The sequence below is a fragment of the Triturus cristatus genome, chromosome 3_2, assembly GCF_964204655.1.
Source record: "Triturus cristatus chromosome 3_2, aTriCri1.1, whole genome shotgun sequence".
NCBI classification, from domain to species: Eukaryota; Metazoa; Chordata; class Amphibia; order Caudata; family Salamandridae; genus Triturus; species Triturus cristatus.
This window is the reverse complement of record NC_140584.1, coordinates 850,513,337-850,539,984: the sequence shown is the minus strand read 5'-3', so window position 1 is coordinate 850,539,984 and position 26,648 is coordinate 850,513,337. Positions and strand designations below refer to the sequence as shown.

The 26,648-nt window shown below is 45.9% G+C and overlaps 1 protein-coding gene across 1 annotated transcript in view; it reads left to right on the top strand.

Moving 5' to 3' along the window:
* The window catches only part of BLTP2 (bridge-like lipid transfer protein family member 2), an 800,213-nt gene that overhangs the window by 406,509 nt on the left and 367,056 nt on the right, over positions 1-26,648 (top strand). Inside the window, exons 18-20 of the mRNA XM_085649125.1 lie at positions 23,307-23,509; positions 23,638-23,756; positions 24,164-24,384. Coding sequence (XP_085505251.1) covers positions 23,307-23,509; positions 23,638-23,756; positions 24,164-24,384 — 543 coding nt within the window. The remainder of the gene's footprint in view (positions 1-23,306; positions 23,510-23,637; positions 23,757-24,163; positions 24,385-26,648) is intronic.

Sequence of the window (26,648 nt, the reverse complement as noted above, 5' to 3'; positions counted from 1 at the left end):
CGGTCTGCCACTGAATTCCATACATGGCCTGCAACACCCTAAGGCTTCAGTGCCAACAACAACTCTGAGCCAGCTGCTCAAGAACCAGCCATCCTCTGTGCCGACAGCTCCCTTGGCACCATCTGCGTCCTCTGCACCAGCACCGACAGGCTCTTTGGAGCCAAAACACCATTTGGCATCAAAACCTGCCTCAAATCTGAAACAGCCTTGAGCGCCCAGTCGCACTTTCACAATGGACTCCAATGATCAGGCACTGCTGATTCTACAACGGTAGGAGTTTGACACTTGGCAAAAGAGACTGTTTATTCATCCCCACATGGGGAAAATTATAGCAAAACCATCACCAAGGGTGCAGGAGACTCTTCTTTGCAAGATAAACCTTGCCTTTGAGGAGTAGCCTGCACTGGAGCCTCCTCCCTCTCCGATTGTGAAGAAGCATCAAGATAGGGGTACTAGTCTGCTGCCTTCTCAAACATCTCTACCTCCTCCTGCTCCTCCACCACACCTCCTCTTCCTCCTCCACCACCAGATGAACCTCTTCCACCACCTTCCGCTTAGAGTTCACCACATTTATCCTACTGGGAGGAGAGTCTGTATACCCTGTGGACTCTTATGATATCCCATATGATCCTGAGCCCCAGAATGATCCCTGGGATGATTATGATGTGGTTCCCTGTGGGTCACCGGGCCGGACATATACCCAGCTAAACCCTTCCCTCCAGACAACCCTGCCGCTTATCATGAGGTCATCCATAGGACAGCTACCGTCCACAAGGTAGATCACCGCACAATCCTTGAGGAGGAAGACTTACTCATTGAGACACTTTCATATACCCAGCTTTCAGTTCAGTACCTCCCCAAGCTCAAGGGCATGTTGAAATCCACCACGGACACTATTAAAGACCCGGTGAAGGCTAGGGTGGTCACTGCCAGGGCGGATAAGAAATACAAGCTCTCCCTTTCTGACCAGCCAACATAAGAGGCCAGTTCACTCCGTACTAGTGGTGCATACCACATGCAAGTGGGCTAAAGCAGACCTGGGACACCCTGCTGCCATATCAGGAGAGTAATATCGATGCAGCGGGGAAGTGGTGGCCACTCAATCTACCACTCACTGGTGTATCGCCAACTTGGTTGGCTTACTCTCCTGATATCACAGGCCCAAGTGGGATGAGATGGGAGTTTTGATTCAACACCTCCCGGATTAGTATAAGTAGCGGGCACATGGATACGTCCCCGACGGGTAGACTGATTTTAACTACAATTTGGAGTGCTCTAGACGCAGCTGACACTTCTGCAAGAGGTGTAAATACCAGTGTCCTCATCCGCCACCATGCCTGGCTCCATGTTCCAGGTTCAAACCCAAGCAGCATCTGATCAACATTTGATAGGAAACAACTTTTTGGGCCTCAAGTTGATCAGATGCTAGAGAAAATCAAGAAGGGCAAGGCTAAGGCTGTTGGGGCTCTTTAGACTCAGTCGCCACTTGGTTCTTCTTGGCGGTATCAGTACAAAGGCAGCAGCAGCAGCATCAACCCTCCCGTGGTAACTCCATGGTGCCTGTAGGATAAAGAATTTTAGAAGCAGAGATGGTGCAGCACGAGCTACTGTGCCCGCCAAGCAGTGACATTATCCCTCCCACCATGGTAACACTTCAGGACGTCATCCCTGTTGCATGAAGGCAACTTCATGATCTCGCTCGATCTGAAAGACCCCTACTTTCACATTCCCATTCAGCCAGCACACCGACTGCCCAAGATTTGTGGTTAGTCGACAGCACTTTCAGTTCAAAGTTCTGCCTTTCAGGGTGACTACCGCCCACAGAGTTTTCACAAAGTTCCTTGCAGTGCTTACCACTCATCTGCGGGTCCACACGTTTCCTTATCTTGATGGCAGGCTGATCAAGAGCACAACACAGCACCAATGCCTGGTGCACACACTCAGACCACCATAAACCTGTTTTACAGTCTAAGGTTCACAATCAGAAACACAAAGTCTCACCTCTACAAATTCAATCATTTTCAGGGGCGGTCCTCAACGCTATGGTAGGAAGAGTTTTCCTCAGTCCCACACTGGTTCAACATTTTCCATGTTGCTCCCTCTCTTTGAGCCAGATTTCCAGGTAACAGTCAGGACATCCATGCGTCTTCTTGGCATGAAGGCCTCTTGCTTCATTGTAGTCCCCCTTGTTCATCTCCAGTTGCACCCTCTGCAGGAATGCCTTGCAGCACAGTGGTCTCAAGCAGAGGGTCACCAAGAGGATCTAGTGTTGATCTGGGGCTGCTCTGTAGTAGTGGAATGCCAGCAACCTGTTGCAGGGATGGTGTTTTCTGGACCCAGTACTATAAGTGACCATCACCACAGACCCTCTCGGGAGCACATTGGCAACACCTCACTCTCCACGGCTTATGGACACCCCATCAGTGGGATCTCCACAACCATCAGCACGAGCTGTTAGCTATCCAGCTAACTTTCTTTGTCACATTGGCAACCAGGTAGTTCTTATTTGCACCAACAACATGACCGTCATGTATCACCAACCGAAGAACACACTCACCAAAGTTGTCTCGGCTAGCTCAGAGCATCTGGTGTTGGTCTCTCCATCACAGAGTCCATCTACTAGCTGAGTACCTTTCAGGAGTGAACAGCGACTTTGCAGACCTTCTCAGCAAGATGAAGAAACAAGCCCATGAGTGGGAACTCCACCCCCAGGATCCCCAAGTCCTGCTCCCATTCTTCCGCCATTGAGGGGGGTGCCCCAACGTATATCTTTATGCTGCCGCACAAAACACAAAAAGCCCAAGCTTTGCCTCCAGGTGCCCCCACCTGCGCTCGCTGGACAATGCTCTATGAATGAACTGGGGACAGACATTTGCCTCCACTTTCTACCTCTCCCACTATTTCTGTGGTGGTTTGGAGGCTATGGCAAACCTCTCTTACCTTTATCCTGGTGGCTCCCACTTAGGCTAGGCCAACATGGCTCACAACTCTCATTTAGTTGTCTGTAGTCCAGCACGAGAAGCTCCCCAACTAGGCAGACCTAGTCACTCAACTTCAGGTTACAGTCGGGCACCCCAACCAGCTCAGCCTTGCAGTTTGGCTCCTGATGTCTTAGAATTAGGATACCTCGAGTTACCTCCTAAATGTTGCATCCTTAAGGAAGATCACTACCCTTCCATGCTGGCCAGCTATGTGGCAAACTAGAAAAGGTTTGTTCACTACTGCCTACATAAACACATTGATCCACTGAACTCAACAGTACAAGAGATCATTTGTTGCCTTTTCCATTTGCAGCGCTCAGAATTAGCTTATAAGTCCATTTGTTTACGTTTGGCTGCGGTTGCAGCATACCTACATGAAAAGATGAAAGACACCAGGTAAGGTTGCCTCTATTTTATTACGTCTGACGTCTTCCAGCTGTTGGCAGCAACTGCTGTCCCCCACTCCCCCAGGTTCCATACAGGGAACTCCCACAAACCCAACACGCCAACACTCTAGATCCCAACACACCCCCCTGCCTTCACAAGGCAACAAAAAATGAGAAAACAATAATAACAGTGAATAACATCTCGCCATTCGAATGCAAAACAAATGGAAGGTTCAACAAAATAGAGAGGGACAAAAGTCATGACTTCCGATAGGAAAAAGAGCTTTTGAATCTAATGCATGACATAATCCTGAAACTTGGCTGGAGCAGCTCTCACTCTGGAAGGAACCCTCCCTCCACAAGTGCAATCAGGATGAACACCCATTTTATCATTCACATAACTCCCTGGGATTCAGGCACCACAGAGATGGCACACTTGCTCCACGTTTTCCAATTCTCCAACACCACCACGCGATCTTTCACTTTCTTCCCCCTATCCAGTGCCAAAAACCGTGACACCCCTTTGCGGACAAACCCAGGCCTCTTGCTTCCCACCCAATCACCAACATGAGGAACTCTAATACTATCAGTCCCAGTGCCATACTTTGATTGTGCTGCTGCTCTAACATCGACCACTCTACCCATCTTCCTCTGACCGACATCTTTCCTGGAAATCCAATCCTTGTTCAACTTGGAGCCCACAATCCTTCACCTGAGTAGCGTAAATGGAGACAAGCCAATAGTGGTACAAAAGGGGGTGGTGATGGACGGAGCATCAGAACCAATCAAACACTCACACCCAGTCAACAGATCTGGGTTTGATCCATCACCGTTCTTTAGCCCACCTGCCACCCCAGTTCAGACATGGCCATATGCAAATCAGTCTGACCCTGTGCCTCATGGGAACAGTCCAGCCCGAACTGCCAATCCATGCCTTCCCTGGACCGGAAACAAGCTTCCTAGGACCGGTTTCTGGCATTTTAGCCGTCTTCAGCCAGGCTTGCATTGAATCCAGTGGCAAAGTGAGTAAGGGACTCCACGTCTGAGCATACCCTGGCAACTTATGGCGAACAAAACGGTACAAAAGGGGGTGGTGATGGACGGAGCATCAGAACCAATCAAACACTCACACCCAGTCAACAGATCTGGGTTTGATCCATCACCGTTCTTTAGCCCACTCTGCCACCCCAGTTCAGACATGGCCATATGTAACATGTGGAGTAGTCCCTACTGCCGATAACATGTTGGCAATTGTCACCCTCCAATGCACCCCATTAACCAAAGCCAACTGCAGTTGGTTCTTAGTTATTCGGTTCATGCGTTCCTCTAAGCCATTGCTGCAAGGGTGACAGAGAGTAGTGAGAATGTGTTCAATGCCGTTTTCCTTGAAGAAGTTTTCCATTTCTCTGGACATCCAATTGTGTACCAATGTCGGTCACAAGTTCTACAGGGAATCCCTCACTGAGAAACACTTCCTTAAAAAAATTGATGATAGACAACGAATTAACACTATCAACAAACTTCACTTCTGGCAATTTTGACATATAATCCACTAAGACCAACGCATACTTCGGTGAGCTTCCAATGACACTGAAAGGTCGTGCCAAATCAAAAGATAGTTTGCACCAAGGTGCGTTCTTCACGGTAGTAGAATCAATGGGAGAAGGATATGTTACTTGTAACTTATCACTCAGAACACATATGCAGCAATCCCGAACATAATGTTCAATAGCCCTATCCAAACCAGGCTACCAAAAATCTCCCTAACCCTGAGTTTCATGTTCCGAATTCCTAGTTGCCCTTCATGGGCCAAATCCAAAATCTTCTTACGCATGCACACCAGAACCACCAATAAGCCTCCCCTGTGCAAAATCCCACCAACCATGGACATCTCCTCCCCAGCTCTCTTGTATGGAATCACCTCCGAGGGTATATCCCTGTTGTTGGGCCAACCTACTGCCACAAAGTTTCCTATTATCTTGATTTCATTGTCATCAGACACAGCCTGCATCCATTCTTGCTCTGAAAGTGCACCTTTGACAGTATCCTCCTCAGAACCTACCGCACACACCATTTCCAGATCATCTGTCATCACATTGCTCTCTCTCTCCCTCAGGGGTAACTTTGATAAGCGGTCAGCTACATGATTCTTCACCTCTGCCACATATTCCAGTCAATAATGAAATTCCTTCAGTCTGTACGGCCATTTTACTTTGCGCAGAGTAGTTCTTCCGCCCCCCTTCTGTGGTGAAGAGATCAACTAAAGGTTTATGATCCATTCTGAGAACAAATTCATTACCGCACAAAAAGTTTCTAAAGTACTGCACACCCCACCACAAGCCTAGGGCTTCCTTCTCGATAGTGGAATAAGTGTTTTTCGCCCCGTAATGTTCTGGAGGAAAAAGCTATGGTTTCTTCACGCCCACCACCTCTCTTTTGCAAAAGAACAGCGCCCAGACCAACATTGCTTGCATCAGTAGAAACAATGCACATGTAATTGATATTAAACATTTTAAGAGGACATGCCTGTACAATCTTCTGTTTTATGAGTTCAAAAGTATTGCTACATTCTTCGTTCCACACATACTTGACATTCCTTTTAAGAAGCTCACGCAGACATGCTGTTTTGTCCGAAAAGTTGCTCACAAATTTGGCGTAGTATTCCACTAACCCCAGAAAGGAGTGGAGCAGGTCTTTGTTCATGTGTTCAGGTGCACTTTGGATGGCTTCCAAAATTTTCATCTTGGGTTCCACCCCCTTGCCTGAAATGTGGTGATCAAGGTAATCCACCCCCTCTTGAAAGAACTTAAACTTGTCTTTCCTCAGAGTCAACCAACTTGACTTTATGATTTCTAACACCTGCCTAACCCTGTCTTTTCATGTGTGAGAATGTCGTCCTGGAAAAACACGACTCCCACAGTGTTCTTAAATAAACTTGCCATCAAGCGCTGGAACACTGCAGATGCTGATGCCAGTCCAAGCGGCATACATATGTAACAATAGGCCCCAGCAGGTATTACAAAAGACGTGATGTGGTGATATGCTGAAGAAATATCTACTGAAGTGAAACATTTGGCACCCTCCAATGTCGCCAGCATCTCTTTGATGTTAGGTAGAGGCTGGGGATCAACCCAGATATTGGAGTTGAGATCCCTCAAATCCACACACATCCTCAAGGACTTGTCGGCCTTGTGCACCAAAACAATGGGAGCCAACCATCCCGATCCTTCAATGGGCTCAATCACACCCATGACACACAATCATTCTCACTCATGATTAAGTTTGTTGCGCAGACTTAACGGTACCTTGCGCACCTTGTATGTTACTGCCTTTGTGCCTTCTTTGAGGATAATCTGATTTCGTAATTTATCGCTAAATACCTCGGGATAATTCTGGATCCATTCATTGCCTGTCAAACATCCAACCATACCATCATCAGATGGAGAGGCTGATGGGAGCGTACAATAAAATTGCTTCACCTCCCGTCTTGACAAAACCATGTCAGGATAGTTGGGATCCAAAATAATCCTGAGCACCCCTTGCTCTTCCCACCCCAACAAATACGCACTGTCCTTCACAATATACACAGTTCTAGTAGCAAGATCCTCACAGAATTCTAGGTTAGCGTTGCATTTCCCAGGGACTCATACCTTTTTGCCACCGTAATCAAAATAATTTATATTTGACTGATGCAACTGAATTTCTTCCAACCCTTCGAAATCTTTAGCATTGATGAGTGTGAACGGGTAACCAGAATCAGCTAAGAAACTAACCTTCTTGCCATTCACACTGACCATACAAGCAGGAGATTTTCTCCTGCGCAACCCTGCCATGGATGCTATCTCTACTACTCCCTCCGCCTGTAAAGATGAAGAAGATAGCATCAACAAAACATTGTTTTCGTCAGCAAAGACTCAGAGGAGTTGGCCTAACTGCTACGGCGGTCGAGCTCAAATCTGGGAAACTGGGTTCGAGTCTCGGCAAGGACGCCAACATCCTGTGATTCTGGGCAAATCACTTAATATCCCCGTGCCTAACAAAAATGAATGTGTCCTCCTGTAAACGCAACTGGTGCTCGTGTAAAGCGCTCTGATACCCGATACCTTCGGGTCAAGTTCGCACTACATAAAACTCTGTTAAAAAAAAAAAAAAGTCTTCCTCAATGGTTTTGACGGTTTGTGCAGTCACTTTTTGCACTGCCATAGCTTTGCACATATGCCAAAATGCCATTTTTTACCACACTTAAAACATGTTTGATTCAAGGAAAAACAAAATGAGGCATTCCCCAGATGAAACGTGCTCCCAAAACGGAAACATGAAAGTTCCACTTTTTCAGTTTTGATTTTGGATAAATTTGTCGTCGGGTTTCGTGCAAGACCCGTATTAGTCCCCCTCAAGGGTTAGACATTATGCTTCACATTAATCTGCTTATCTTTGCCAGACTGTACAGTTACACTCATTTCCTTCATACAGAACTGAGAATGGTCATTGCTCCTAGCTAATGTGAGGGCAGTTTCCAAATCAGGGTCCTCAGAAGATAATAGCTTTTCCTTGATTTTACTATTGCATGATCTTTCAATTAATTGATCACGTCCCTAAACTCCCTGTAGTTGCAGGTAGCAGCTAAAGTTCTGAGTGCAGCAACAAAATCATCAATGGATTCACTAGGAATCTGGGCACATTGCAAATACTTATGGCGTTCAATCACTACATTCTTCCTAGGATGAAATCTTTTGTCCAAAGTTTTAATAACAGATGCACAGTCATCAACTATCAATGAATCACCATCGTCCCCACCGCTCACATGGGTGCTCACTAGCTCCAGGGTTAGGGTTTTTAAAATGTTCCTTCCTTCGGAACACAAATTGTATATCAACAATGCTTTTTTCTTCTTTGAAGTGAATGTGTCGCCAACAATGGCTTCCAAGTAGGCATCAAATGTGTCCTTCTATTGTTGCCAATTTAATGGAGGCGTGGCAGCTGATTGAAGAAAAGGTGGTGGTGCTACTACCTGATCCATTGGGTGACCGTGCGTGGGTCAGTTGCTGCCCACACCAACACCAGTGCTAACCAGGAAGAATAATCTGACTATCAGTTGTAATAATGTTGCTGTACTTACTATGCTCAATGCTGTAATTGACACAATCTGAAACAAAACACAATATATACCCTCTAAAAATCACTGCATTAACATACAAGAGAATGTTGCACATCAACTACAATTAGGCTACTTAAATGTGTTCCAGAAAGTAAAATGCCACATAAATACTTATCCCCAGAAATACAATTGCTTTAGGAAGTACGGGGTTGGACTTAACTTAATCAACATCAAGTGTGTGCATCACCGAAAGCGTAGGGAAAATAGCAGAGAATATAGGTGTGCATGTCACCGAAATTCACACACAGAAAGAAAATTGGTAGAAGATTTAGCTGTGTGTGCCACCGAAATGCACGCACATTCAAGCGTAAATCAGAGGTGTGTACATCACCGATGAGTAATTATCGTGAGAGGTGTGCTCATCTCCGAGTGCGCGTAGCCGATGAGTTGAGATGCGCTGAGGTCAGACAGCAAAATGGAGTTACGTTGTGCGTGTAGACGCTCCCAGCGTTGTCAGGGTAACACGCATACTGACGCTTCTTGGCACAGCGGTTGGTTGCTAGGCAGCTCTGGGCCTGTCTGTGCCCCTGCTCCGTCTCTCTCTGCCTTAGGATGACGTAGCTGGGCCTTTGAAACATCCGTACAGCTTCACAAGGGAACTCGACTCCAGCTCGCAGCACCCCAGGGAACAGTGTCCACTGAGCCCTCAGACTGCTCGAAAACACCCAGGCAGCACAACACAGCAGACGGGACGTCCACTCCAGGCCACGGAACAAGACCACGACGAGGCGCAGGACTTCAGACGGACGTTCACAGGAGGATGCTGGAGACAACAGCAGCTCGTTGCCACTGAAAAGATGAAAGACCCCAGGTAAGGTTGCCTCTACTTTATTCCATCTGCCGTCTTCCAGCTCCCGGCAGCAACTGCCGTCCCCCACATCTACAGGTCCCACGCAGGGATCTCCCATGAGCCCAACACGCCAACAAGCTTTTATGGAAGAACTTAAATGGGCTCCGCCCCTCTCAACATATCTGACATCTGTAAGGGGATACCTGGCTCACCAAACATTACTGTGTGGATGTGCTAGCTTGCCAACAAACTCAGATGGGCCAGGCTGTACTACTTACACTTTGTCAATGTTCTGCAACATCATCTGGCTACCACTGCTTACAGAAGAACTGGTTTAGATTCTATGCAGAGCATGTGTAGCTACACATGCTGTGTATGGAAAATGTTATGTTCGAGACATATGAGCTGCAGATTACACACTGTGCATAGATCGTCATCTGGTGTTGGGCCCGGATGTTGCAGTTGTTTTTCTCTTGGAAAGTCTTTGGAAGTCACGAGGTATGTGACTCCTCCTTTGGATCATATTGCGCATGGGCTTCGGCTCCATCCTCAGATTGTTTTTTTTCTGCCATCGGGCTCGGATGTGTTCTTCGCGCTCCAGTTTGGAACTGTTCCAGTTTTCCTGTTCGGCGCGCAATCCTCCCCCCTTCGACGGTATTGTCTCGATCACGTTCTCCAACACTCGACGCGACTCTCAGCAATCTAAGTCTTCGATTCCGGTCGTTGACGAAGGCCTTCGGGCCTACCTGGGCTCCGGTCCTGGCTGATGGAAAGGACTCCATTTAAGAAGTGTCCTCGATGTGGGTCGAAGTTTCCCCACACCGATCTCCATGAGGTGTGCAACCTCTGCCTCTCCCCAGAACAAGAGGCAAGGGACTGTCCAGCTTGCGCCTCCTTCCGATCCAAGAAGATGATCCGGGACCGACGAGCAAGGAGAACAATGGCTCACTCGTCGACTTCGATCCCCGACGACCTCTTTGAAGAAGGCGTCGATGTCCCGGAACAACAGCACACCGAAGAAGGCCTCGTCAGCGCCTCCGAAGATGACGACTCCGACGTCAAGGACATCACTCTGGCACAGAGGGGCGTGAGTACAGACGTCGACCCCGACCCTAAACTCCCCTCCATGCCATTGACAGGCTTCGGTCACGCCTTCGGGCCTAGGTATGCACCAAAAGACTGCTTCCCATACCTCGCTTCAGGGCCCGGTTAAGAAGCCCATCAAGCCTTCAGGCAGCTCGGGCTCGAGTCAGCCTACCCTCGGTGCCGAAAAAACCTCATCGGCACCGACACCGAAAAAGAAAACGGCCCTTTCCTCATCCGCGCCGAGCTTGACTCCGAAGCTCTCGGCGCCGAAGACTGGCACCGGCTCCTCGGCACCGATAACACCCTCGGAGCCGAGCAAGAAGCTGAAAAGCCTCGACTCTCAAACCTCGAAACCGAAAGCCACCCCGGAAACGAGGAAGTCAAAAGACACAGCTAAACCCCACAGTTCGAAACCAAGAACCAGTGCTGAATCAAACCCACGGCTCCGACACCATCAGCACCGAAGGATCTGCCCCTTACAGACTAACTGTTTCGACCCGATCCTTACCAAAAAACCCTCGTAAAGGATCCAAAGACTGGGCATTTGTCGCTTAGCACCAAAAAAAGATCACTGGACAAGCCTGCACCAGCTCCACCACCAAAAAGAAGAGACTTTGCCACCTCCCCTTTGAGGATTCCTTCACCTCCTCCTCCTCCTCCACCTCCTCCTCCTCCTCCTCCTCCTTCTCCTCCCCCACCCCATCATTCTCCCACACCATCTCCAGATGAGGATGATGATGATGACATTATTTACGACACAGGGGACGGGGCGGACAACCAACCAACAGGGTACCCTACTCCTACAGGCTCCTCAGACCCATGGGACGACTACTACATCTCAGACGTCCCTAACGTCCCGCAGGAAGATCTTTACCCTTCTAGACCCTCCCCCCCCCCCAGAGGACACCATGGGCTTTAACCAGCTACTCCATAGGGCTGCCCGCTACCATGGGGTTGATCTCCACACAGACCCCATAGAGGAGGACTTCCTCTTAGATACATTCGACACTGCACACAGGTCCACGTCAATCCTGCCGATGCTTAAGGGGGTTATTAAGCACGCACCAGAGGTTTTTAAAGACCCAGTTAGGGCCAGGGTCATTAACCCACGCATTGAGAAAAAATATAAAGCCGCCCCAAAAGACCCACCCTATATTAAAGGCCCGCACCACTAGACTCCCTGGTAGTCTCCAATGTGAGGACACATGCCAATTCTCAGCATCAGGTGAGGATCCACCACCAGATAAGGAGTCTAAACTCCTAGACGCCTCTGGCAAACGGACGGCGTCCCAGGCGGCCAACATCTGGCGTATTGCTAACACCCAAGCGCTCCTAGCCAGATTTGACAGGGCACATTATGATGAGCTGGAGTCAATCATGCAACACCTCCCTGACAAATATAAACATAAGGCCAACGAATTGATTCAAGAGGGTAAAACCATTACAAACACTTCCATCCATTGTGCCCTCAATGCAGCTGACACCGCCTCCAGGGCAATAAATACCAGCACCCTTCTGCGTAGTTCCATCCTCAACCACCCCTTTGATGAGAAACATCCGTTTGGTCCTAATGTCGATATAGCCCTCGAAAAAATGAAGACACGGCAAAATCTAAATCTCCCAGGCGCTCCTTTCGCCATTCCTCCTTTAGAAGCAACACCAGAGGCTACTCCTCCGACAGCGCCTCCACATCCTACAAAACTCACTAGGGGTTATCAAAGAGGCAGTTACAGAGGTAACAACAACAAAGGCAGAGGCTAAACTAACACCTCCCGCTCTGCCTCCACCCCCACCCAGTGACTTCACTCCACTTCCCCCAGACTATTCCACTCCAGTCGGGGGCAGACTCCACAATTTCCTTCCTGTCTGGGCTGCCATCACCTCACACAGATGGGTACAACAAATAATCCAATCAGGCTACTGTCTAGAGCTAACATCTACCCCCCAACCATTCCACCCAAACAGCGCTCAATGTCACAGGAACATTTGTCACTTCTAAAGCAGGAGGTAATCTCCCTCCTACAAAAAAATGCAATAGAACTAGTTCCTGCCCACCAACAAAACAAGGGAGTTTACTCCCTATATTTTCTCATACCAAAGAAGGATGGCTCTCTCAGGCCCATTCTGGACCTCAGACCCCTAAACCAGTACATACACTCAGACCATTTTCACATGGTCACTCTCCAGCAGGTGCTTCCTCTGCTCTCCCAAAACGGATTCCTAACCACCATAGACCTCACGGACGCCTATTTCCACATTCCCGTTCACACCGCTCACAGAACGTTTCTCAGATTCGTAGTGGACGGTCACCACTACCAATTCAAAGTACTCCCCTTCGGAGTCACCACAGCACCACAAATGTTTACCAAGTGCCTAGCAGTAGTGGCAGCACACCTGAGAAGACAACACATCCACGTCTTCCCATATCTAGACGACTGGCTTATAAAAGCCAGCTCGTACAACCAGTGTGTACAACACACTCACGCCACTATCCAACTACTTCACGACCTGGGCTTCACAGTAAACTACGCCATGGCCCATCTGCATCCCTCCCACGTACAACAATACCTCGGTGCCACCATAGAGCCCTCAAAAGCGTTAGCCTACCCCAGCCCTGCCAGGATAGCAAGCATACAAGCTCTTTGCGCCAAATTTCAACCTCAACACTCTCTTCCAGCCCAAGTGTTTATGCAACTTATAGGGATGATGGCCTCTTGCATATTCATAGTACCTCATGCAAGACTCCAGATGCGTCCTCTCCAAGAGTGCCTAGCACGCCAATGGAACCAGGCTCAAGGTCAACTAACAGATCTGGTGTTGGTAGACGGTTCTGCCCATCGCTCACTGCAGTGGTGGACCACCAAAAACCTTTCCAAAGGGCGACCGTTCCTAGAGCCGGTTCCTCAAATAGTTCTAACAGCGGACGCATCGCTCTCCGGCTGGGGAGCTCATCTCCTACATCACACCATGCAGGACAGGTAGACACCTCAACAAAAGTTACTCCACATCAACCATCTGGAGTTACTGGCGATATTTCTAGCCCTGAAAGCCTTTCAAACACACGTCTCAGGCAAGGCTGTCTTAGTCCGCACAGACAACATGACAGCAATGTACTACATCCAAAAACAGGGCGGCACACAGTCTCTGCAGCTCTCTCAGCTAGCACAGACCATATGGAGGTGGGCCATACCTCAAAACATTTTTCTCCTAGCACAACATGTCCCAGGAGTCCAAAACACCATTGCAGATCTGTTGAGCCGTCAAACTCAGCAAATCCACGAGTGGGAACTTCATCCACAGGTTCTTCAACCATTCTTTCAAACGTGGGGGCAACCACAAATAGACCTCTTCGCCACCCACGAAAACGCCAAATGCCCAAGCTTCGCCGCCAGATATCCACACCCATTGTCCAAAGGCAATGCGATATGGATGAACTGGCCTGGCAGATTTGCGTACGCTTTTCCGCCTCTCCCACTCATTCCATTAGTAGTGCGCAAACTACAGCAACATTCCCTAACTCTCATCCTAGTTGCTCCAACTTGGGCCAGACAACCGTGGTACACCACATTGCTGGAACTCTCCGTAGTTCCGCACCAAAAATTACACCTCTCTCTATGCCTCTTAACTCAGAACCATGGAGAGATCAGATACCCGGACCCAGCTCAGCTCAACCTTGCGATCTGGCTCCTGAAATCCTAGAATTTGGTTACCTTAATCTTCCCCCTGACTGTATGAACGTGATTAAAGAAGCTAGACGGCCTACCACTAGAGCTTGCTACGCAGCCAAGTGGAAACGTTTTGTGATTTATTGTCACAACAATAATGTCAATCCCTTAGATGTGTCTATCCAACACATCATAGGCTACTTACTACACCTACAAAGATGCAACCTAGCCTACACGTCTATTAGAGTACACCTTGCTGCCATAGCAGCCTATCTACAAAATAGACAGCATCTATCACTCTTTAGAGTACCTGCCATAAAAGCCTTCATGGAAGACCGCAAAAGAATAATTCCCCCTAGAATGCCACCCTCACCGGTGTGGAACCTAAACATCGTTCTCACAAGACTAATGGGGCCTCCATTCGAACCTCTACATAAATGCGAGCTTCAATTTTTAACATGGCAAACAGCTTTCCTTGTAGCCATTACTTCTCTCAGAAGGGTCAGTGAGATACAAGCACTCACCATTCAAGAACCTTTTCTGCAAATGCATCATAATAAGGTGGTTCTCCGCACTAATCCAAAATTCCTTCCTAAAGTAATTTCTCCCTTTCACCTCAATCAATCTTTGGAACTGCCTGTATTCTTCTCGCAGCCACAAACCATTGCAGAAAGAGCTCTACACACCCTAGACGTCAAAAGAGCTTTACTCTACTACATCGAGAGAACACAACCTTTTCGCAAGACCAAACAACTATTTGTGTTCTTCTCATAACAGCAAACCCATCTCCAAATCTGGGATAGCTAGGTGGATTGTTAAATGATGCAGATTTGCTACCACAAAGCAAAACGAACGCTATCTGTTCCCCCTAAAGCCCACTCTACACGTAAAATAGGGGCTTCCATGGCATTTTTAGGGAACATCCCCTTAGATGATATCTGCAAAGCAGCTTCATGGTCTACACCACACACTTTCACTAAACACTATTGTGTAGATGTGCAAACTAAGCAACAAGCTAGTGTGGGCCAGGCAGTCCTCAAAACACTGTTTCAAACAAGTCCAACAGATACTTGTGGTCGCCACTAGGAGGGGCTACTGCTACACAATCTATGCACAGTGTGTAATCTGCAGCTCATATGCGTCGAACGGAATATGCTACTTACCAGTATGCATCTGTTCTTGGCATGTGGAGCTGCAGATCTACACACGCCCACCCACCTCCCCGGCTACCTTCATCTGTTCCAGTTTTATCTTATTTAGATACAGCACACATGGGCATCTTTCCTCTTTCTTACAAAGCTCCATCATTTCCCCGCTGGCGAAAAACAATCGGAGGATGGAGCCGCAGCCCATGCGCAATATGATCCAAAGGAGGAGTCACATACCTTGTGACTTCCAAAGACTTTCCAAGAGAAAAACAACTGCAACATCCGGGCCCAACACCAGATGGCGATCTATGCACAGTGTGTAGATCTGCAGCTCTACATGCCAAGAACAGGTGCATACTGGTAAGTAGCATATTCCTTACCCTGTAAACAAGTGTTCGTGGAATGTAATGCTGTAGTGCCCACCGTCATCCCTGGAAGCCTTCGGTTGGTGCTGATGCCTATGCTTTTACTTTACTTTTTTTCTACACTTACTTGCATGGTCATTTTCCTGCACTTTCCATGCTTCATCCCCATCCTCACCCGCCATGTGGGAAAACAATTCAACAATGGAACTTTTAGCAGTCATAAAAGGAGTCACTATGCCTTGTGCCTCAAAAGAAAAACGAGTTGTATGCGTCCGAGTCCAAAACTAGATGGCAAGAGTATGCAGAGCATTTGAATCAACAGCACAATATGTCACGAACAGATGCTTACTGGGTAAGTAAAAAAGTTTTCTGGACCAGTCTGAAACCTGGAAGGAGTATTCATAAGGTGAAGAATATACGGGAAGATTATGTATCCACCTGAAGTATTGTTCCCAACGGTATGTAACATTTTCTTCTGCCATTAGCACAGACTGACACAGAACAGTAATAAAACTCCACCACTCCAAGGAAAGTCCATGACAGACTACTAATAGCAAAAGGCTAGTAGCAACACTGTACAAATAAATGTGGAGAATTGTTTGCATGAAACTCTAAATTCAAGTTAAATTATGTTCCATAACGTTATTAATTCTAAACTATATGCAAGAAAATAAACAATATCTAAAAACTGCCTGGAATAGCTATAAAAAGTAGATTCGAAAAGCAAAGGCTGATTTCTGTACGAATGCTAATCTAGCTGCCTCAAATAGCGCAAAAAATATTTTTGTTATCTTTTGTGACTTGTCCAATCACTACTGCTTGAAACAAAAAATAATACCCTCACAGAAACTATTTGACGATCTTACGATCTTCTTTGAAAAGAAGATTAGTTTGATACTGGAGGATATTGAAGGTTGCCCTGAAGTAGATCAGCTACTCCCCCCTCACAGGATCATAATGGCTGCTGCGTCTGGGGTCAATAACAATGTTTCTGAGACTTACTTGTTTCAAGAATGGTATTAGACAAGATCTCTCTGTGAGAACTAATTGTAAGGGTGTGTGCTACAATCCAACCTCAGAGGAAAATCTCCTTAGTATTGCTATGGCCACTATGTCTGGATCCTCTTCCTCCCAGACAGTGGAAAAAGTGTGTTGATGAGTTAAGGTCACCAATGACATTACTCTGCAACCAATCCCTCAAATCTGGGTTAGTACCCAGATGCAGGAAAAGGGCCATAGTATGCCTTTATTGAAAAAGCCATCGGCAGATCCGGCTGTACTGGGAAACTATAGGCCAATATCTCTCCTTTCTTTCCCAGCAAAAATACTGGAACGTCATGTTAGTAGAATCTTATCTCAATACCTGGAAGCACATTCTTTGATAGAGGAGATACAATTTGGTTTCAGACCTTGTCATGGCACAGAGACAGTCTTATTGTGTGCCCTGGATGAGATGTGCATGAGAATAGACAGTGGTCATTATGCAGTGTTAATTCTGCTTCATTTGTCAGCGACCTTTGATACAGTTAACCACCACACCTTGCTAGATAGACTAGCGCCTTTGGGTGTTGGTGGTACCATATTAAAATGGATGAAATCCTATCTGCAGGATTGCTGTCAGGTGGTGGCTCTTCCCCCTTATCATTATAATTTTAGAGGTATCCAATATGGAGTGCAGCAGCGGTTGGCACTCAGTATGGTATTGTTCATCATCTATATGAAGCCACTTATTTCCTTGATAAATATGTGCAATGTTATTGTGATCAATTAGGCTGATGATACGGATTTGATCTTGTCTTTGAATAATAACCACACACAACAAACAACAGAAGAGGGATTCCTAACTAAGAGCATTAGTGTAAGGAGTCACGACTATTGTGAAAAAGATCCCTCACTCACCAACCTAGTTGGTGACATGCTTCATCATTGGGATCCCACCCTAGAGGCCGAATGCCTCTGGGGTGTGCTTCAACGCCTGATTACAGCAGAGCGGGTTCTTTTGTGAAGTGCAAAGTGTGAGAGTGTGGATTAAAAAGGTCTTTATCTGTCCCAAATGAATTTCTTAGTGGAAAGGTAAGACAAGATTACAAAATGTGTGGGTGGATGTGATAACTGGTTATCAATGGCCAGTCACATCACAGGCCAATACCGGTCTACATGTTTCAGCCTCCGTGTGCGATTAGCGAGGCTTTCGTCAGGACCAGAGAGTCTTGGGGGTATGCACGCTCTAAGGTGCACCCTTACCTGAGACCCTGAACACGGCATAGTAACTTACGGTGACTTTGGAACTTCAGCAAAGTCTGAGAAGCCAAAACTCTGTAAGACAAAACACATATAAAGACATACATGTCACATTCAAGGTTTTGATCAGATAGCGTGATTAAATAGTGTTGGTGCCAACGCTCATGCTGACATGCATGCTCAATATGATGGGCCCATAAGTATAGCTGTAAACCTATGGTGAAGGTGCTATAAGTGCGTGGATTTTAGCACTTAAACACGCGATGGAACGGAAACGGGTGGACTATGTTTTGACCACGTAATCGGTCGCAATCTACCGTATCGATGTGTCACTATGCGATAATACCTGTCTGCCAGCTCCGAGTGCCAGGTATATGGAATGAATCATTATTCAATTGTAGCGAAATAAAGAGAGGTTAATATGACTAAAAAAGAGCGGTGCAGTGCCGCAAAGCTCCGAAAACTTCCAAAGGAAAAATCACGGTGAAAATACAGGCTTACATGTTGTGTAGCAGAATCTTACACAATGGATCCTAACGGGGTGGGGGGGCAGCTTGTAGTCACACACTAGAAATTGAAATACAGGGATTAGAGAAACGTAAGGGAAAAACACCATTACCTTACCGAGCTGTTCTCTTATACTTACTACGCCAAAGCCAGACGCCCACTTGGCACCTGCATTTACCCGTATTCCAGGACCCCGAGGATGGCATAGTCCGGGATAGACGGGTATAAATACAGTGTTTATATGACTAGGAAGTGCCGGATAGGACCGGACTGGCTTCCTGTCACGTGGACCGTGACGCGGGCCGTGATGTCATTGTGTATGCGTGTACGCGTGGCGGTCCCTCATTGGGCTAAAGGTCTAGACAGGGAACAGAGCGCTAACCCTACTCGGCTGACGTGCCGCTTTTAAACAAAAACTTTCATTTTAGGCTGTAAACGCTGTCTTTGGACAATGCGGTGTGTTAAAGATCTGGTGTAAAAGATCAAAAAACCTTGTATATGCGAGGGATCCGGATAAATGAAAAATTTAGAATGGATTATGTAGAAAGATCCCATGTAATGTTGCAGGGGTTCTGCTCATGCACAGAACTATGCACAGGATACCAGGACCTCAGTGAATTGTGGGGTACAAAAAAACTCACCTCAGTACCCAGAACCCCTATCCGACTATCATCAGTGTCTCATTCGTTCTCCGTATCATCTCGAAGCTACCAATGATTAGACAACCCAGAACAACCGACTTAGAGTACTCTCAGGAATGGTGGGAAATGTTTATTTTTAACTACGTGCTCTAAGCTGCAGTACTTTGACTAACATAAGCAAACAAATTATTAGAAATAAAACCATCAGCATTGTTACAATTCCATAGAAAATGAAGGGAGAAATCATATTAAAAATGATAGTGGAAAACAAGTTCTATAATACTTTGTGAACCACCCTCCCTTGGCTAGTAAACTGGTTTTATAAACTAATAGAAGGTCTCTAGGTTTGAATGGGGAACCCCATACCTCAAAGATCAGCTTAGGTGAATCACATCACAGGATCAGCTCTGCTCTTTGTGTCTGGAAACGTTTTCTCCAAGTGTCTGAATCATGCATGCAAATGCAATATTAAAGGCACCCGAGTTTCAGTTATTTGCAGCTGTGTGTGTGTTGGGTCTAGAGCGTGGGCCGATCAACCTGAACCTAGGGGTGTGACCAACAGACCGTTCTCATGTGAACATAAAGCAAGCCAGCAGTTTTCCTTGTAATGACAGCTACCTATAGTGTCGTGTGCAAAAGCAGCAAAGCGGCAAAATGGCGTTTAGCGTCTAAAACGCTTATGCTACCATAGCAATGTGTGTACATAAAACCCTGTCTCCACTACAGTAACAACAGTTGAAATGTGCAAAGTCATGCTAATTAAAAAGGTACTGGGCGTCCCGAACAGGTGATAGAAATAGCGTAATCAAAGGTCTGACAAGTAGATATCGAAGAAATTTAAATAGTGTTATTCTAATGTCTAAGACCACAGACTGCTCAATATGAGACACAACAGAAATAGAAAAACCACATCTTTGAGATAATGTACGGCATTTTCGTGGTGCTCTTGTGGCAACGGATGTTTCACTTTCCTACCGGTCATCCCCACATATCTCAGGACACATGGACACGTGATCAAATATACCACGTTGGCGGAGTTGCAGTTGGTATGGGATCTTTGAGTTCAGATTTTATTGGGCTCTAGATTCAAAGCTTTGGTAGAGGTAGTTAAATGGCAGGCACTACAATTCCTACAGTGGAAGTGTCCTGTGACACTAGGTAAACCCCAGGCATTAAGTACTGAAGGATTGGGGTTGCTGTCTGGCTGTCTGGGACGTGTATGTACTAAGGAGTCTCGAAGGCTCCTTGCCCGTCTAAAAGAAAAAAGGGGCTTTTCCCACTTTCTTTTGTTAGTCTGCAGTATGCGCCAGTGTAAGCTGATAGATTTCGCTATAGAATTGGATGCTGTGCTGTATGTCATTACACAGGTAAGGTGGATACTCTCAGTATGTTTGGGATTGTCCGCCAGGAGAACCTCCCTAGGCTGATTCCTTGCTCTTTTTTTGGCTTTTCCGAAGGACCGTTTCCAGGTACCCGCGGTTCCTCAGTTTCTGTGACCACCATGATGCGATAAATACCTTTAAGACCTGTATAGTTGACATCGTAAGTGGATGAATGTAAACTCCCTTAAGCTCAATGGGAGTAAAGCTGAATTCTTATGTTGTTCGGCTAATAAGCCCTCGATGTATTTACCTTCAAACTTTTGGCCTCTATCCACTGAGACGGAGCTGTTGCCCTCGGAGGATGTTTGCAACTTCAGAGTCAATTTTCACGAACAGCCCTCACTCGAGAAGTATGTTAACAGAGTAGCTGGTGTATGCTTTGCATTGCTCCGTGGCTTCAGAAAATTGTTCCCAGTGCTACCTTTACATAATAAATCATGAATTGCTCGGAGTTTCATACTTAATCGACTTGACAATTGCAATGCGCTTCTCCTTGGTGCTCATGACTACCTGGACAAGAGATTGCTAAGAGTCTAGATTACTGCTGCTCAACTGATACTAAACAGATCTCGAAGAGCCTCAGCATCTAGTGCCATTAGGGAACTCCTTTGGCTCCCTGTGGATCAGAGGATTCGATTTAATTCCATGTGCATTGTGTTTAGGGCCCTTCACATCAAGGGCCCTGTATTGTTGCAGTGTAAACTAAAAATATATGCTCCAATAAGGCTACTGCGTTCTGCTACTGCTAACCTCATTCAGGAAGATAGATTCTGAAAGGTTCGACAATATGGATTAGCCTTCTCTTTCAAAGCGGCACAAATGTGGAAAACGCTCATGCCTACTCACAAACAGACTTGCTTGCTGAAGTTCAGAAAAGCATTGAAGACTTGGTTGTTTCCAAAATAATACATTTTGCCTGGTTTTCGCATACCATTCTTAGTCTCTCTCTCCTGTACAACTCTCACCGGAATGTATGACGTTACAACACATACATTTACAACGCATGCCTTTACAACACAGTTTTTACATTGCAACATCCTTTACAACGCATACATTTACATCGCATGCCATTACAACAAATTTTTTAAAACTACATTTACAACGCATTCCATTACATCGCATTATACCTTTATAACGCATACCATTACAACGCATTTAAGGTAAGTGTTGGATAGTGTAGGGGTAAAAATTACTATTCTAACTCCAATGGGTGCAACAGTAGAGTACATGTTGGATAGTGTAGGGGTAAAAATTACTATTCTAACTCCAGGGGGTGCAACAGTAGGGTAAGTGTTGGATAGTGTAGGGGTAAAAATGACTATTCTAACACCAGGGGGTGCAACAGTAGGGTAAGAGTTGGATAGTGTAGGGGTACTATGCATTGTAATGTTATGAGGTGTAATGACATGTGATGTAATGCCTGCGTTGCAGTGACATGCATTGTAGTGTCATGCGTTGTAGTGACATGCAATGTAAAGGCTGCGTTGTAGTGACATGCGTTGTAAAGGATGTTGCGATGTAATGACAGCGTTGTAAAGTAATGCGATGTAATGACTGCGTTGTAAAGGTTGTTTTCCCTCTCACCGTAGTGCCAGGATACCAGTCTGATCACAGAGCGCTCTACAAATGCCATAAATAAATAAACTAGGAATTAAATTTAGTGATCAAACCTAAATCAGCGTGTCCCATTCTTAAAGCTGTGTCTGGGCCACAAGTTGCTGAAAATATCACACATTCCTCTTCCGACAAGTGTTTGATCCAGACTTTAACTAGTTCCCTACTTATCTCACCAGCACAGCTATCAACCGCATCCTCTGCTCAAAGTTCCCTGTAAGGGCCATTGTTGGATTCTGAGCATTCTGAAGACTACATATAATAAACACACCTTAAATACAGAGACAATTAAGGATATTTGGTATGATGCTCAACACATAGGGCACATAGCCCAAAATAATCAAGAAATTATAATGGGGTAAATTGTGTTAAAAGTGGAATTTGTGTTTTTTTTCACTTACACATCTTCTCCCAGGCCATAAAACAACATACTTTTTAATGTACATGTTCTATTTCCTGTTCCCCAGCTAGAAGAAACTGTGCAAAATCTGAAAGACAATGTTGAAATTACACCTCTCTTAGATATGAGATAGGAGTGGAAGACTTGGAAAGAGGCATGATACTGTCAGGAGAATGGTGTAGCCAAGATATCTTGAGGTAAAGATAAAAAGTCTGGTATCTAACATAGTTGCAACGTATAGTATCCAACTATCACAGTATTTCCTTCTATGCAAGATGAAGGCTTAAAACCCCATAGGTAGAGTGAGCTGTCCAAGCAGCCCCCTTGTGCAACTTTAGTAAAGAAGTCTTGTCCATCAATCTAAAAATGGGTCCAGGATTAGGGGTGTTGTAGAAGTGGCTGACCCATCTGCATATATCTGCCTAAAGAGTTCGAAGTTAGCAAAGATCACTAGCCACTCTTGCTCTAGACTTGCTCAGCCATTTTTTCTGAGTGATCTGCTTTAAAATTAAAATATAAAAAAATCTACATTTGAAGATTTATGTTGTTCACGTTGCACATTTCTGTGTAGGGCTAGTTTCCTACTCTTTGGAAATTGTATAACACTGTATGTTTATGTAATCAGCAAGATGTTGGGTGATCAGGATAATGGTGTGGTAAATCTAGAGGTAAAACTGTCAGCTTTGGAACCTGGAAACCCCTCGTGAGAAGCCTGGCTTCTCACTCTTGGCCGCACTGTGTTAACCTGTGCCCCTCTTCCCTAGTTTGTAAGACATGGAAACTCACAGAAATAAGCTGGACACCAAAATTGCTGTTTAAAAAAAAAAGACACAAGTGTGGAATAACCTGCACATTTTGAGGTGCTTTAGCCACTGTGGGAGGGTTTGATCAGTGTGGGGCATTTTGTGCACTATAAAAGAGTGCTTTCTTTTTTTTTTGTAGCTGAGATCTTCCTTTATACCATTGTTTGGGGCCCATGCTGGGACCCTGCATGGACTCTAGTCGGGCAGGCTATCGATCTCCTATCCAAGCCTTCAGTGGACCCAAGTCCTCTACTGCCGTGGTGGGACAAAAGCAGACTGCTTTTTCATGGGCACTGGCACATGGACATCGACCAAGCCAACCTTCACCAGCTAGCTACAGAGGTAAATGCGCTTCCAGATCGCCAAGTTATCTCTTGGGGTTGGTGGACCAATCCTTACTTTGGTTTACAATCCTGATGCAATAAATGTAGGCACTAAACAACTTAACTTACATTGTGTGTTTATTCTAGGATCCCTACAACACCACAGAGAACATGCACTGGGAGTGGAATAAGTTGAGCTTCAAGTGGAACCCTGGGCAGTTCATCTTTAAAGGAAATCTTGATATCAACGTCCGAACAGCCTCCAAGTAAGTGCATAGCATGAATGATGGGCATTGTCTGCTAATATTCACTTTGTTGGCTTGTCTTAACATTGGTGGTCTTCCTTTTCTACTAAGCTTGTCTTGTGGATGTTATTGTGGCCATTCTGCCTATCCCTGGGCTGGTCGTAAAACCTTCCTTACATACAATCAGTCACTGCTACTCCGGTTCCATCCTGGTATGGCTTGTTAGAAGCAGATCCATGTGTAGGTGAAGTGCTCTTGAGTGCACCGTCAAACTCATCAGGAAAATCTTATCATAAATGGACAAAGCATCATTTATGTTCTGTTTAGGCATAGCTCAATCTGCTGTCTCTCAGGACACGTTTAGAGGTGCTTGTAGTTGGCAGTGTGCTGTGGTATGTGGTGACACCATAGATTTTCTTTTCCTTTAGGTATGATGATTGCTGTTTTCTTCACCTCCCTGACCTGTGCATGACCCTGGACCTACAGTGGCTGTGTCATGGTAACCCTTATGATCACCACAGTGTTGTTCTACGATCTCCGGAGTTCATGGCAGAGTTTGCCTCCAGCCAACATCACGACTCATACCGAGCCTTCCGCTCTGAGAACCTCAACCTCTCCATAAAGATGGATCTTACTCAGAATAGCATTGGTGAGTTGTGGTTTTATGAATGAGTGTACTGCCTTAACCTAGGAAGTGACTCGCTATGTTGGGTACAGAATAGGTTTTCTTGTGGAGTTGATGGGAGGATAAAATATGATGAAAACAAGGTATGGTGTAGCGAAGTGCTGCACCGCTGAAGATGGTGTGTCAGATGGATAGACAGTATGCGTGTCGGTTTTTCTTATCTGTAAAGATGTGGACTTATTACTGTCATAGGTGTCTTCTGAAACTGGCGTCTTGTCCACCAACTGTTGATATTGTTTGGCTCTGATGTCATGTGGCCACAATACTGTTGCACTGGTACTGAATGACCAAATATTCCCCTTTAAAAATTTTCATGGGATGGTGAGATGGAGCAGATAAGACTAACTCACTAAGACAGTGTTAGGTTAGACCCTCAAACATAATAGGTTTTGATTTCAGTGTCAAAAGATGTCTAGCTCTGAGTTTTAGGCACAATGGTTTTTGCTATGAGCCTGTTGGTTACTCTCGTATAACTCTCTGGGCCACAGCTAACTGCACATATTCAAAGAATAAGAACTAACTGTCTTGTTTGCTGTGATTTGGTTTTGATGAAACTGAAAATGTGCTCCCAAATTTACCCCTATCACAGGACCAACAAAATGCTCACAAATGCCTAGTCACACTAAAGAACTAATTAACTGAAAGGCCCACCCTTCACAGTAAGTAAGATTTTTCTTTTAGAGGTGTCCTTGGTTGGGTGACCCAGTGTCTGGTGGATGGTATCTGTGGAACAGTCACTAGATACTTTGTGGGGAAAGGGGCTGGAAAGATTTCCAGGTCTCCCCGTTTGTGGCAATAGGTGTTATAAGGTCCCAACCTGGATCTCAATATGTACTAGTCAGGTAGAGATTATCTAGTGGCGAGACACCAGTTGGATCATGGGTACCTACTGTGGCCAGCAGCGAGTCCTGCAACCATAGGACTCCTGACCAGTGCCACGGAAACTAATCTGACTTCATTCAGCAGTATCTCCACACCCATAAGAACTAAAACTAGAATTCTAATGGTTCTGGAATCCTAAGTAAACCTCCCAGCTAATGGAATGGGCATAGGGGTCCTCAAAACTGCACCGGATGAATGCAGAGGTTAGTACAGGTACCCTAGGGTCACAGGAGAAATCTGGGATAGAGATGGCTCATTTTTCTTAGTAACTTTCTCTGCTCTAGGAGGTAGTATGGAGACATTCCTGGACTGTTGAGTTGTTCTTAGTCTTGCCGGCTAGTTGGAAGGAACTCTTGTCTCCGGTTCAGGCTCGGGGCACTCCACCTCTTCAGCAGGCGGCAGATCTTCCTTCTTTCACAAGTTCAGCAAGCTTCTTCGAGATAGCCAGATCAAGGGCCCAGCCTGGAAGGAAAGTGCCCAGGAATCAGCATTCCTACTCTGGTATCTTCTTTTTCTCCTCTTTGTTGGTGTAGATATACCCCTCTGTTGTCGAGTAGAAATGTTGAATATTGTACTGCTTGTAGATCAGTATTAATCTTCCTCCAATTGGCAAACTTGGCCCACCACGGTGGGCTGCCAAATCTCAGGCGCTGCTCCAATCCTGGAAGGGGATGATTTTGACATGATCATTTTATGTCAGGTGATGCAGCTCTGCTGTCGTCTAGAGGCTGCTTTAAGCTGGCTCAGTTTGTGTGTGGTCTAGCATCAGACTGGCCATACCCAAAGAAATGCAGTTCTCTAGCACAAAGGGAGGCAGCATAGTTTTCAGCCTAGCAGGGGAAATGTAGCTATTTTAAAGGTGCCCAGTTGGCTACCTCCTGGAAACACAGAAACAACTAGATGCAGATTGGTGTTTCAAGATGGACTCCAGCAGCATCCCTCAAAAGGTACAGCCAACTTGAGCGCTCGCACACAGAGTCCAGTGGACCTCACCAGTCACCTGTCCTGGCCATTGTGCATGAGGGATAAAACATGCACCTTCCATGCATGAACCACACATGATGAAGGTAAAAAATCCCTTACTTACACATGACCTCACAGATTTTACCTGGTGTAGTCAGTAGGCAGTCCCTCATTCCCCACAAGCTTGCATGTAAAAAGACCTCAGCACTCAATTAGGATTATGCTGCCACTACTGTAAGTCTACATGTAGCTTGAGTAGAGTAGACACTAGTAACCAGATAAAAGTAAAGTACACTAACGTGTTCCCTGTGACATCAGAGCCTAGCTCTGGTGTTTCATTTCAGTAAAATGTGAATAGCCAGCCCTTGCCAGCAGCAGACTGG